This window comes from Argentina silus, assembly GCF_951799395.1.
Source record: "Argentina silus genome assembly, chromosome: X".
In the NCBI taxonomy this organism is placed as follows: domain Eukaryota; kingdom Metazoa; phylum Chordata; class Actinopteri; order Argentiniformes; family Argentinidae; genus Argentina; species Argentina silus.
The window spans coordinates 14,993,396-15,006,427 of record NC_139653.1 but is presented as its reverse complement, the minus strand read 5'-3'; the positions used below and the strand labels follow the sequence as shown (position 1 = coordinate 15,006,427).

General features: G+C 46.3%; 1 protein-coding gene across 1 annotated transcript; it reads right to left on the bottom strand.

Moving 5' to 3' along the window:
* On the bottom strand, positions 1 to 11,686 carry pprc1 (PPARG related coactivator 1; the record flags this gene model as incomplete). The annotated part of the gene is made up of 14 exons (XM_083694481.1): positions 1 to 497; positions 677 to 828; positions 1,208 to 1,329; positions 1,536 to 1,614; positions 1,827 to 2,024; positions 2,140 to 2,842; positions 2,966 to 3,033; positions 3,387 to 3,447; positions 5,670 to 5,723; positions 5,899 to 8,149; positions 8,358 to 8,429; positions 8,735 to 8,884; positions 9,057 to 9,161; positions 11,606 to 11,686. The coding sequence occupies 14 exons, from the start codon at positions 11,684 to 11,686 to the stop codon at positions 394 to 396; spliced, it is 4,200 nt and encodes a 1,399-aa protein (XP_083550607.1). The 3' UTR covers positions 1 to 393.
* Between the last annotated feature and the right edge of the window lie 1,346 nt (positions 11,687 to 13,032).

Below are 13,032 nucleotides of genomic sequence, written 5' to 3'. Positions count from 1 at the left end.
TTTATTTATGTTCTTTTTTTTTAATGTAATTCAACCTCTCACCATCAGGAACAATTCCATTCAACTTATTTCCCCATATTGAAAATGATTATATTCCATACATCATGGCAAGTCAGATTATACATTTAAATAAATTTATCTTTTAAAAATGTTTTATTTTTCCATATAGTTGTTCCATTTTTTTTTGCTCTTTTACTTTTCATACAAATCTTCACTTCAATAGAAGGTGTAAGCTTGCAGAAACAAAAACACAAAAACAAAAAAATAAAACAAAAAAACAACCAAAAAAAATGACAGGTAAAGGTAAAGGCAGCATTGGAGGTTGGGAGCCAGCCAACGACTCTGAGGTAAGTTCAGCGTCTATCTGTCGCCTCCTGTGGCCGGCCTTCTATGTTACCTCTTCAGATTCTTCTGGGCCTGCTTCAGTAAAGTGTCAAAGTCAAGTGCATCAAACCTCCCCTTCATATTAGGCGATGGGTCGTACTCTCTATTTGAATCTGGAGGAAAGAAGAAGGCAAAAACTGTTAACATCATTGTAGGTATTTTGAAGGAGATGCAAGCGAAATTATTTGCTAGTTTCTAGTAACCACAATGTTCAGTACAAGTGTCAGTACAACATCAAAACCATCTATCCTGAATCTGTGTCACATCCACTTAACAAATGTAAAACATTTACCCAGGTCAGCATAGCTGGTCCTGCAGAACTGCCTACGCCCCCCAAAGCAGAGGTCAAAGGGTAGTTCATCAGGCTTGCGGAGCTTTCCACCATTTTCAATGGCTGTAAACGCGTTCTTTGTATCATAATACGTCACAAATCCATAGTTGTCCCTGCAATGGAGAGATGGAAAACATACATTAGAAATGCATGGTTTGTAAACACACACCATGTTCCTTCATCTTTGTCCAGGTTCCTTCATTCATGGGGAGCTACAGAGTATCAAAGCGTTTGTTCTAGACCAGCACTCCTGCCAATCAGCTTCCTTCAAGACTGGGACAAAAGGCCGAACACTGCTCTCCAGGACCAGGAGTAAGGAGCACAGTCATAGGCCAACATGTGACACTGAGACTCAACTATTGAAAGCGCAGAAGTGTGGCTTGCTTTTAAAAGAGCAACATGGTGAGGATGTCAGGAGGCTCCAGTTATAAACAAGCCTGGTGTAGCTTGGCCAAGAGAAACCACAGGTAACCACAGGTTTTCTGCTCTTACCCATGGTCTCTAAAGTGCAGGGTGCACTCCTCTATCTCTCCATAGAGAGAGAAGCGATCCCTCAGCTCTGTCCGAGTCATTGTTCCTCGGATTCGGCCCACGTAAACAACCCTGCGCTCCTCCTGAGAAAATGAAAATATCAGTCAGCCGATATACATGGTTTTTGAAGGTTACGTTAATGTTTGCCCCTGTGTGGTCACATCTGTCCATGTGCTGTACAGCTGCAATGCATGGTAAACTTGGGCTGTGTTTTTGAGTGCACTGGTCTGTGACCAAAGAAGTTCATACAAGTGTCCTCATTTTCAAATATAGTTTTGTGTGTACTTACAATGGCCTTCTCTTTGCGCCTATTCACCTCCTCACTGTTCTCTTGAGAGTCGTGCCGGTAGCCGGGTCTCTGAGAGGGGCTGTAAGAGAGGAGCAAACAGAATGGGAGACTTGAGTCAATATTCCAGTAAACATCCATCAAGTCACCCTTCAAAGAATGTGTAAAAAAAGAAAAACTTGCTCAACTCAGGCTGACCAATCTTGAGGCCAAAACAATAGACTATAAGAACATACAAATCCCCTACTGCACAGCTAAACAATTAAAGCCAGATGAATGTCCTGTTTGTTTTACTTGTGCTGTCTGCTGTCTCTCCTCCACTGGGCCCGTCCCCTGGGTGAGCAGGACCGGGACCGACTCCAGGACCCAGAGCGAGAGGACGAGTAGGAGTACTTCCTTCTCCGTGGGGGAGAGTGGGAGACAGAGCGAGAGGAACGAGAGGAGGAGCAGGAAGACCCACTGGAGCTGCTCTCAGAGTGACGAGGGCGGTACCTGGTGGAGAAGGTGTGTCAGTAATGTATAAATGAATGGTGTAAACATTGGATATCACTATTGGTTTCTGCTCTACTTATTTTTATGCTCAGATGAGGGGAAGAGTGTGTCTCACCTCTTTCTTGGTGGAGAACGGGATCTAGACTGGGAGGAGTGAGAGGCAGACTCTGAGCAACTGGAGCCAGAGCTGGGGGAGTGGTGGTTAACTCTCTTCACAGGCCTGCCCCTCTTCCGCTCCTGGGGGCTAGGCCTAGGGCTGGGGGAACAGGTAGTGCCGTACCCTCGGTAGGACCTCTCTTGCCTTGGACTCCTCTCCAGGGGAGCAGCCTCAGTCTCCAGCCGTGTGGGAGAAGCATCTGGGGTCTCCAGCACCGAGCTCCTCAGAGCACGGTCAGTCCTGTCATCCAGGGGTTGGATCAGGGGTGGTTGCTCCGTCTTCATGTCCATGGCAGAAGAGAGGGTCTGGGGTGAGGCAGCAGGGGTTCGCTGGGGTGCCGTGGGGGTGGGGAGCTTGATGGTAATGGCAGGCTGCTGTTTTACATTCCAGCGCTTCCCTGACTCTCCGGCTGGAGGCTCTTTTTGAGGGAGGCAGTAGTCGTGGTCTGAGAACGCCATGATCTGTGCCACAGAAAGGGCAGGAGTGGCAGGGGTAGTGGGCTTGCTGCGGAGCTTGTTGGAGGGCAGAGGCCGGGCATTGATCTGGATGGCCTTGGAGGGGGATGGTTTGGGCCCCTCTGCGGTCTTGCTCTTCCCTAGTAGGGCCATTGGTGCCAGGGGCTTCCACATCTGGTGAGGGGGAGTGGCTGGAGGAGTCAGAGCTGGGGGGGGAGAAGGAGGAGGGAGAGCTCAGTCTCAGTTCAACCTGAAGCGAAATGCTTCTGGTAAATACATGTTGTACCACCAGCTCGTGAGAATATCCAGAGGTATTGTGGTGTTCTTACCTGCAGTGCTGGCCAGGTCATGACCTCTCACACGCTCCACTGCTGTTCTCTCTGAAGGCTGCTCCACACTATGAAACAAACACGACACTCCGTCAACACACAACATCACTCTCGCACCTCAGGTGGTTTCAAGGTTTACTTATTATTACTGCAAAACAAACAAAATAGAAGAGGAATAAAAAAAAAGAAGAAAAAAAAAAAGAAGAAAAAAAAGCGTGCAAGACGAAAAAGCTGGACAACCATCCTGGGGCCAAACAACGTCTTCAGTTTGCGGTAGGTCTTGGTGGTCAGAAACACACACACACACACACACACACACACACACACACACAGCTGTAGGGGAACCCATTGAGATGGTTAACTACATCTGCTGCTCTACCACACACACACAGAGCAGCGTGGCAGCTGTAGGGTAACTCACCTGGAGTTTCCTACAGCAGCTGCTCTACCAGAGACCTCCGGAAAACACTGCTCTTCTTTGGCTGGAGAGAAATGGGGAAGAGAGCAGATGAGTAATGCAAGGGACAGACGTGAGTGAGGTACAGAGGAGAAGAGGGATGTGAGATGAATGACTGGACACAGGTCAGGCTGGGCCAGAATAAGCTCCATAGAACAAACCCTATCGGGCACAGACCGGTCTATGCACATGGGATGGGAACACAAGCATAGCGGGAACGTTGCCAGGGAAGTCACGGGCAATGACTGACAACAATTACGCTCTAATAAGGGAAGACTCACGAACAAAGGCATGTTTGCTACTTAGATGCCAGGATTAGTCATTTTCTACAGCATTCATGAACTCTTCTGGCACATTATGTAGAATTTAGGAATATCTATTAGTTATATAGATGACTGAGCCATAATGCTTGACAGACAGTAATGTGGGAGTTGCCAGAATGGTACACACACACACGTCTGGCCACTTGTTCTGGTGGGGGCCTATACATCCGCCTAGACAAAGACAGCAGGGCGAGAGTTAAATGGATTTGCGGACAGGGCAGAATTCCAGCAGCTCAGCCGACAGGAGCACAAAGCAGTTGCTCTGACCTCTCATAATGGGGCAGAGACACACACACCTCCTAAAGGGAAGCAAAAATTGTGAAATGGTTTTAAGGGGCAGTCCTCTCTTAGACAAAACCATCCTGGGGATTGTGGGGAATGACCCTCTGTTCTCAAAGACATCACTCTTCTACAAACCCAAACATCAGTAAAACAAAGAAACTGTGGGTTTCCACTTAGTACAACTTCCAAAAGCAGTCATAACATTTAGGCTAATTTCTGAACTCAATCAATTTTTGAATCCACAACTCAAAGCATCCAACTTGAAGCAGTTGGGCACTTCTCATGAGAGATTAGATATGGTCACTGTCAAGACAGAACACAGATATCTTCATACTTAGGCCAGAGGTATTGCATGTTGGCCCAGCCAACCACTATCCAGAAAACCCTCCAGGAATGGCTATAGTACGACACCTTCCAACACATTGACAACAATTGAACAGTTGATTATGAAACAGATCTGTGCCATGACACTATCAGCATCCTTATACATACACATTCATCTGATTTGCCTTATACATGTCTCAGACGACAATCAAATGAATGTTTAAATCAAAATTAATCTAGGGTCAGGGCAAGTCCTGGAATTGGGGAAGCCCTCTAACCCCAGGAGTTGTACCCTTCACATTCCACTCCCTCACCCATCAGTCCTGTCCAGAGATAGCTCTGCAACGCTGCACCTCACTTCCCTCCAGTAGCAAACCAGTGAGTGAAAGTGATCCTTGATTTAGCGATGGCCAGATTTAGCCTGAAGCTGAACCGTGCGACCTACTGAGCAGTTAGCCAACACTACGGCCATTACGGTAACAGCAGAGCACAGGCCCCTAGGGTTTCATAATCGCAGGAAAACAGACAACCCTTTTGAGTTGAATTTCAGGTTGTTTTATGTAGGGGGATGTCTCCCATACAGTTCTATTAGAGGGGATGTCTCCCATACAGTTCTATTGCTACTTGCAAGCAATGGTCAGCCCCCAAACCCCTGCCCGATCACTCCGCTCTTCAACCTCAGCTGGCCGCCGGGCACCGCCGCCTCTATGTGGATGCAGTAACTCGATCACGGCTTTTCACTGTCCTGGCGCCGCAGTGGTGGAACGAGCTTCCCACTGCTGTCATGACTGCAGAGTCACTACCTATCTTCCGCTGTAGATTGAAGACCCATCTCTTCAGGCTACGTCTTCCTGTCCCTCCTAAACACCTCTTTATCCCCACTTCCCCCCTATACAAGTTTCTCTACTGTAAATAAATTAATAAAAAATAAATTAAAAAAGTAATTCTTCCTTCTTCTAGCATCCTTCTTCTGCCAATAGCCTCTGGTCAAGGATTACTTTTTCTTATGATGACTGATGGATAGATGATTCACTTAATTAGACAAATGTATTTGTTCTAAGTCGCTTTGGGTAAAGGCTTCTGCTAAATGCCATAAATGCAAATGTGATGTAAATGTCTATTAGAGGGGATGTCTCCCCATTCAGTTCTATTCGAGGGGATGTCTCCCCATTCAGTTCTATTAGAGGGGATGTCTCCCCATTCAGTTCTATTAGGAGAGATGTTTCCTCTGTACAGTTCCGTATGAAATGACAGTGATGCTGCTTTGCAAAGATGAGGATTTGAAAATGGAGAGAAACTGAGCGTTCTTGTCACTCACCTTGGGTCTCTTCAAACTGCTCCAGCAGGCTGGTCAGATCAGCAGCTTCGATACCTGAGACAACAACACCACAACATCAGTGATATACTACAGTACCATCTCCATGGAGAAAAACAAAAAGGTGCAATGCTGATGGTTCACATGCTAATTAGCCATCAAAATCTATGACAAAGCTGCCATCAAGGCTGCCATCGTTATGAGCTACCCGAGATTGTGGTTCCTTGCTCACCGATCTCAGTGGTGAAGGCCTCAATCAGCTCCTGTGTGGGGCTCTTGGCCTTAGGAGCCCCACGTGTTGGGGTGGTTCTCACTGTAGCTGCAGGCCCCACAGGCCTCTCCGTCTGGCATTGTGAAGGGATGAGAGGGCAGACAGCCAGGACAGGGGACGACTGGACGCCTGAGGCTGGGGTTGGGGGTTTGAAGGTCTGTCTGGAAGCCTTGGCTGGGTCAGACACTGGGGTACCAGCAGCAAGCTGAGGCATCTTAAGGGTAGCAGCAGTTGGTTTCAGGGGAGATACAGCAGCTGAAGCAGCAGCAATGGTGTTGGGCTTGTGGATGTTTGTAGTGGTTTTAGAGGGGGCTTCAATGGGGACCACAGGTTTACAGCAGGAAGGCTGAGGCTGAGGACTCGCTCCGATTACAGCCAGGCTTGCTGAGGGTGCAGAGTGGGACAGGGTCAACTGCTGTTGTAGGACGACCTTCTGTGTCTCTGCCGGGATGAGTGTGGGGCTGCTCTGTAGCAATGTTACCCTGCTGTCCACAGGACATGGTTTCTCTGCTGGAGACACAAGCTGGGAGGCAGACAGAGAACCACAGGTCTGGGGCAGAATATGCTGGGCAAAGGGGGTCTTGGATGTTGGGGGTAATGACTTGACTTGGCTGGAGGCAGTAGCCACAGGGGGCTGGGAAACTTTAGCTGGTTGCAGGGCAGCCACTTGCTGGGCTGGAGCAGACACAGGCTTGAGGGCAGGGGTGGCAATAGCAACCTTGCTAGATGACGCCACCATGTATGCTGGGGGTACCAGTAGTGCTGCAGGTGTAGGTGGTGCACCAGGACCCATGGGCTGCCATGCAGGTTTGATCTCAATCAGCTCCTTCTTCCCTGGTAGGGAGTTAGGGCGTCGTGGGTCCCTGGGGTCCGGCAAGCAGGGGATAAGGGGCAGCTCTTTAGGGGGCTCCGGAAGGCTGGGCCACTTAGTACTGTGGTCTTCCTGTTTCTCCATGGGAGCAGGCTTCTTCTGCTGGCGGAGCAGGCGGTATTGTTGTAGATTGAGGGATTTGGGCTTAGGCTCCGGGGCTGGCTCACTGGGCTGGGGGGTTGCCAGGGGGTCCACATCATTGGGGATAATTGGCGCTTGGAGGGCCAGAGATTCCTGAGGAACTGGAGGTTGAGTGTTGGACTGGGGGATTGCCTGAGGTGTTGGGCACTCTGCAAAGTCATGGGTCTTGTCGCAGTCTGGGGCTTTAGAGGCTTCAGTGGGTTGGGAAGGTCTCTCAGCTGTGGTTCCTGAAGGAAGAAGGCTGGGTTGGGACTTCTCAGGGGTTGTCTTCACTGGCAACAGGTCAGAGGTTGAAGCCATGTGCGCTGTGACCCTAATGCTGGGGTGTGTTGGTAGTGTTGTGAGGGTGGTGATTTCTGAGTGTGTTTCAGCATGTTGCATGTTTGGCCTGGTCTTATGTCTCAGTGTGACAGGGGCTGGCACTGAGACAGCGGGAACAAACATCACTTTCGTCTTGGTCTTCTCCTTCTCAGATTTCATGGTCTCTTTCACAGGTTTCTTGGGCAGCTCCGGTGCTGCTCTCCTAGCAGAGCTGCTTCTCAGGACCCTTCCCTCCACAGGTACAGGTATGATCTCTTTGTTTTTCCGTTTCTTTTTCCTCCGAGAGGGACTTTTTTCCTCCATCTCCTCCTTGGGTCTCCTGATGATCACCTTCTCATCCTTGACCTCTGAACTCTGGGTCAGGGTCACAGGGCAGGCAACCTCCACTGGAGCTTCCTCAGCTGTGACATCAACCAGCACCGGTTCTGACATCTCCAAGATGGCCGCATATGAAACCTTCTGCTCCCCTTCGGAAGAGTCGTCTGCTATCGGCAGAGAGAGATGAGGAAAAGAGAGAGGGAGGCCCATGTCGGGAATGGCCAGTATAGGCTCTCCATGCTCCCCCTGGTCCACCACCTCTAGAAATATCCCTCCTTCAGGCAGCATCTGCTCTTCCTCTCCCTCCACACACACAGCCATACAGTAGGGGTGCATATGTCTGACAAGATCCCCAAGGCTCAAGGACACACTCTCTCCATCCACTGTCTCCTGCTCCAGGGTTAGGGGGAGAGGGAGGGACAGGCCTCCCCAGCAAAGCAGCTCTTCCTCTGGGGATAAGGGCTGGCTCTTTGGGCTAAGAGTGAGGGAACTAGCCTCTCCATCCTCCTCCTCTTCTCCATCACTCCTCTGGACAGACCCTGGCTGTGTCCTGGGGAGACTCTGAGAGACAAACAGACCTTGGGTTAGAATAGAACCTGATCCTAATTTGCTCTGGTCAGCTTTGAGTTACAAAATACAACCATACGTAGAGTGAACTGCCATGACACGATCACCTTTTTTCTCTCAATACTGAAACACTACATTCACTAGGGCGACCAAGTTAAAAAATGATAAAAAAATAAATAAAAAAAGGCTTCGTTTTAACTACCTTTCCAGCGGAGAACGATCTTATGTTGTCTTTCTCTGGCGGAGACCGGGACAGACACATCATTCTCCTCAGCTACAGGGAGAGGAACAACATTACAATAAAAACATCAGAAAAGCTAAGTCGAAACAAAACCCTTGTGAAGACCATCTAAATAAACTACTTCTGAATTTAAAAAACAAAACAAAAACCAGAAGTATCAACAAATACTGGCTAGCACACCTGACTTCAGTATCTTATTTGGACTCAAAGGATAACAGCTGCTACTGCCCCCCCTCAGCTGTGCATGTGAAGCTTGGGGTCGGGTGAGGTGAATGTGTGTGCGAGAGTTTGTATGACGTCCAGGAACAAGTGTGTGTGTGGAGCAGCTGGGGACTGACCGGAGAGTGTTCCCTGCCCTTCTGACCCGACAGCAGGTCTGAATCGGGCAGTGTGTCAAAGGGGGACAGGTTTTCATCATCTACGTTATCCAGAATCTCTGTCAGAGCTGTGAGCAGTGTCGCCTCACTCTCCTCGTCCAATCCTTTAGCCTGGAAAAATATACAAGTTAGTTATGTAGTGCCCATAGGAAGCCGTAGAGTGTATAAATTAATTAAACTATATGTAAGTGATACTAACAGAAGGGGGGTACACTTACATCAATAAATCGTCTAAATGATAGGCAGTTTTCAATAACAGATTAATTATTGTTAGCGCTCTTACCTCTCCTGTGGGAGCATCTTCGAAGATGGACAGGATGGAGGGGTCCAAGCAGCTGTGGAGGGCCTCCAGGGCTTCCCCAGAGTTCAGCCCCACACTGTTCACCGTCTGGGGGAGGGAGAGAGGGGGCAGGTTATGAGTATGTAATTCCAGGAGATGCAGTCACAACAGACAATTCACTCACACTCTCTCACACACACGCACACCATGAGGAGAATCCAAGACCAACTGCAATAGAATCTAAATTAAAGATTAAATAATGAGTAGCTCAAAGTCCGGATGGCATGTAGAAGTACAGTGCATCAGAGAGGGTGAGTAGATTTGTTCCAGGGTTGGTAAATACCTTTTGAAAGGGAATTCCAAAAGGGCAGAGGGTTCAAGTTAGTGGTGTTTGTATTTTGCTCCAGTCAGGGTATGAAAAATTCAAAATACCACTGTTTTTCTGTTTCAGACCGAGCAAATGTGTGTCTGTACTAGTACATCAAATGGACGTGCTAGTCCCATTATCACAATAAAACTGTCCCAGATGTTCACTACAGCTAAAAACAACAATAATCAAACACAAACCAGTAGGCCGAATTAAAGTAAAAGAGTACAACAGCAGGAAAAAAACTCCCCCCTATTAAATTAGACCTCTTAATGGCACCAGTGGAAGCAGTTCTTCATGAATCAATTAATTTGTGCTGTGCCTCCATCAGCAAAGACCTAATGAGCAGCAAGGTAATGAATGGTCTGGCTGCTGACCAACAAATAAATCCAATAAGTTGATGCATCAGTGCTGCTAATGGCTGAAACATGTAGGCATGTAGCTTATGCACATTCAGGTTATATATAGAAGAGAAACCAGAGATTTTACCATATAAACAAAAGAGCAATAAATGTATCAGGTTTACAGTGGCAGTGAGCATTGGAAAACACAAATAGGGCAGTGTGGATCTTCTTCGATTATAATCTGTGTCCATCACCAGGACCTGCTTTTAGACATGAGATCGGCCTGGACATGGTAGTAGGACACTGAACAATGCCATTTAATTTGAGGGGAAAAACATGCCAGTGTAATTGGAAATTGGTATTATCACGAAACAATACTCTCCAGATCAATAGCTGTGTTGACTTATTGTGAAAGGAATCCAATCCAAGACTCAATTAAACGGAAAGCTCTACTGTAACCCCACGTGTTACTCAGCCCGTGCATCACCGGACTGTGCGCAGACACGCCGCACCTCGCCCTGAAGAGATGCCATACCACGTGTTGAACTACAACAAACGCAGCCCAGGGAGTTGTAGCGAGGTGGCCCCTCGTGGAATCAAACAGTCATGTACAACATCCTCGTGCTAAAATATTAAATGTTTTCCATGGTCTCATTGTTTTGTATACAAATAACAAAAACGGATGCGGAGTTATTGGATGACTGAGTAAATGAATCAATATGTAGAGCCATAAACAACAAGTAATTCACCACTGCACTACTAACCCACGTGTTGAGTAAATGAATGAATGAGCTTGGTGATCATGGTGGCGTCCAATACATTTCTAGCATTACAACGTTAGTTACAAAGTCCTCAAATTATATCTGATGCCATCAGTTACGGTGAAATCATTGTTGACTGACTCAAGACAGTGCCATTCCCGAAAGAAATGTTGTAAGATGAAAATGTCAACAACACAGTTGTCAGTTGTTTACTCGCTGAAATGTTCTAACTTACATAGACAAATATATGTAAACAAATGTGTATGTTACTGTTTACCTAAAATACACTTGCAGTCGCGAATAAATTCACTTTATGAATGGCTTACGTCATATTTTAAACCACGTGTGAATGCATCGATTATAGGCCTAAACAAAATAGCTGCTAGGGCTAGGTTGTCAACGTGTACACCTAGCTGGCTACATTACAGACCTAAAGAAGACTGTAAGCCGATTTAATTATTGTTAGATTTGTTGGCATTGACATGTCACTCTCTAAAAATGTACATCAAGCTAACTGTCAACAATGGCCTTTGTAAAACGAACCGGACAACTCCCAGTTAGTTTACACACATGCCAAGGTAGTCAAGTGTGCAAAACTGGTAACTTACTAGACATTCTAAAATGTCCAGCCATGGCACTAACTACCTATTATCCACTGATAAAACGATTGCTTGTTGCCAACGTTGTAGCTGGTATCAATGAATAAACCACAAAATACACAGAAGCACACATCCCGACTAGCTAGCCTACTAGCCAAGTTGGCCAGACAGAGCAGGCTAACGATGAGCCGAGCACGTTCGTTAAAATGATACAGACCTAGCTAACAACCGAATAACAACATAAACCAACATACAAAGATGAAACCCTTGCAAATGCAAAAAAACGACACTCCTACACACCAACAAAGACAAGTGTGAGTGCTAATCATGCCTTGATGAGACTGCTTTACCGTATCCACGTGTCACTTTTCCCAGCGCATCCTTTTCAACAGATTGCCCCGGACACAAACATAACGCACAATTACACGTATGATTATATCAATAATACGATATGTAATAACATCAGATTACTGTACTCTACCTCGTCTAGTGTATTTGTGGAGAAAAACTCCATATTGCAGGCAGTTAAAATCTCCTCGCCTGCTCCCCACCGCGCCGCCATCTTGCAACTATGCTCGCAGCTCGCTCTGTGTGAAAATGTGAATCGTGCATCAGGAACAAGACCGGCGGCGGCGTAGGGACCGGAGACCGGAGACACGTGGTATTTGCATTCCCGGCAAAATGATGCACCGGGTCGTAGTTCAGCCCCGCCTGTTGCAGTGTGAAGGCGTTCTGAACATTCCGAATAGTCAGGCGGTTCTGTCATTGATGGGGACGGGTGCTACCACATAATTATTATTACAGGTTCTACAAGGCTGTTGGATAGATAACATTTGTTATTTCTGCAGGCTGCAACAGTTATTAAAACTAACTTAATATTATACTGGCAAGAATTACGACTGACAGCCCCCAAAAATGTGATATGACTGCCAATGGCCCCTGGTGTGAGCATTGATTACTTTGTCTTATAATGACTGTTGGATAGATAATTCACTTACTTAAACAAATGTATTTGTTGTAAGTCGCTTTGGATAAAGGCGTCTGCTAAATGCCATAAATGTAAATGTAAATGATAGTTAAGTAGTTATTCTAGTAGCCCACTATCATCTTTATGTGATCAGTAATGGTAGAATAGTAACTTGTTGCGATTGTAGCCTAGTAGGCCTACTTAGTAATTATTCTAGTGCAAACTGTTCTTTACAGTTTACACACACTTACACACACTTTATTTTACAATAGTTTTCTTCCCTTTCTCTAGCACTGTGACAGTATATGGCACTTACTCTTACTCAAAATTATAGTTTTAAACCATGTTTTAAAGCTATAAAACGTTTGTCTACAATTACACTGTTTACAAACAATGGAAGAAAACAAGCTTATATTTTCTGTTCTGACAGGGTAAGACAGTTGAACTGAACCCATAAGGTACTTATAAGTTATATTCTTCAATATTCAATGGCTATAGCAATAATTTAAAAGTAAAAAATTGATGTTCCAATTCCAGATTGCCACTTTAAAGAAAATCCTACATTCTATGATTGTGATGTATAGTTGATTCACTTAATTTAGACAAATGCACTTATCATATGTTGCGCTGGATAAGAGCCTCTGCTAAATGATGTAAATGTAATCCTATTATTATTTTCTTAATTTCACCCCTAATCCTAGCCTAAACTATTATGGAGGAGGATGAAAGCAATTATGTTCCTAAAATTCCCTTATCAGTAGTTCAGGACAACTTCCCCCTTATTTCTAGTGGCAAGTTGCATTGCTCCGCCATGTTTGATCGGAGATGAGTGCAGTGCTCTGAGCCATGCCTGCCAAAGACCTCCCCTCTTCTCAGCACTCACACATGGCCAATGAAACAAGCAAAAGTATCTTCATAGACTGAAGAGAGAGAGGGAGGAA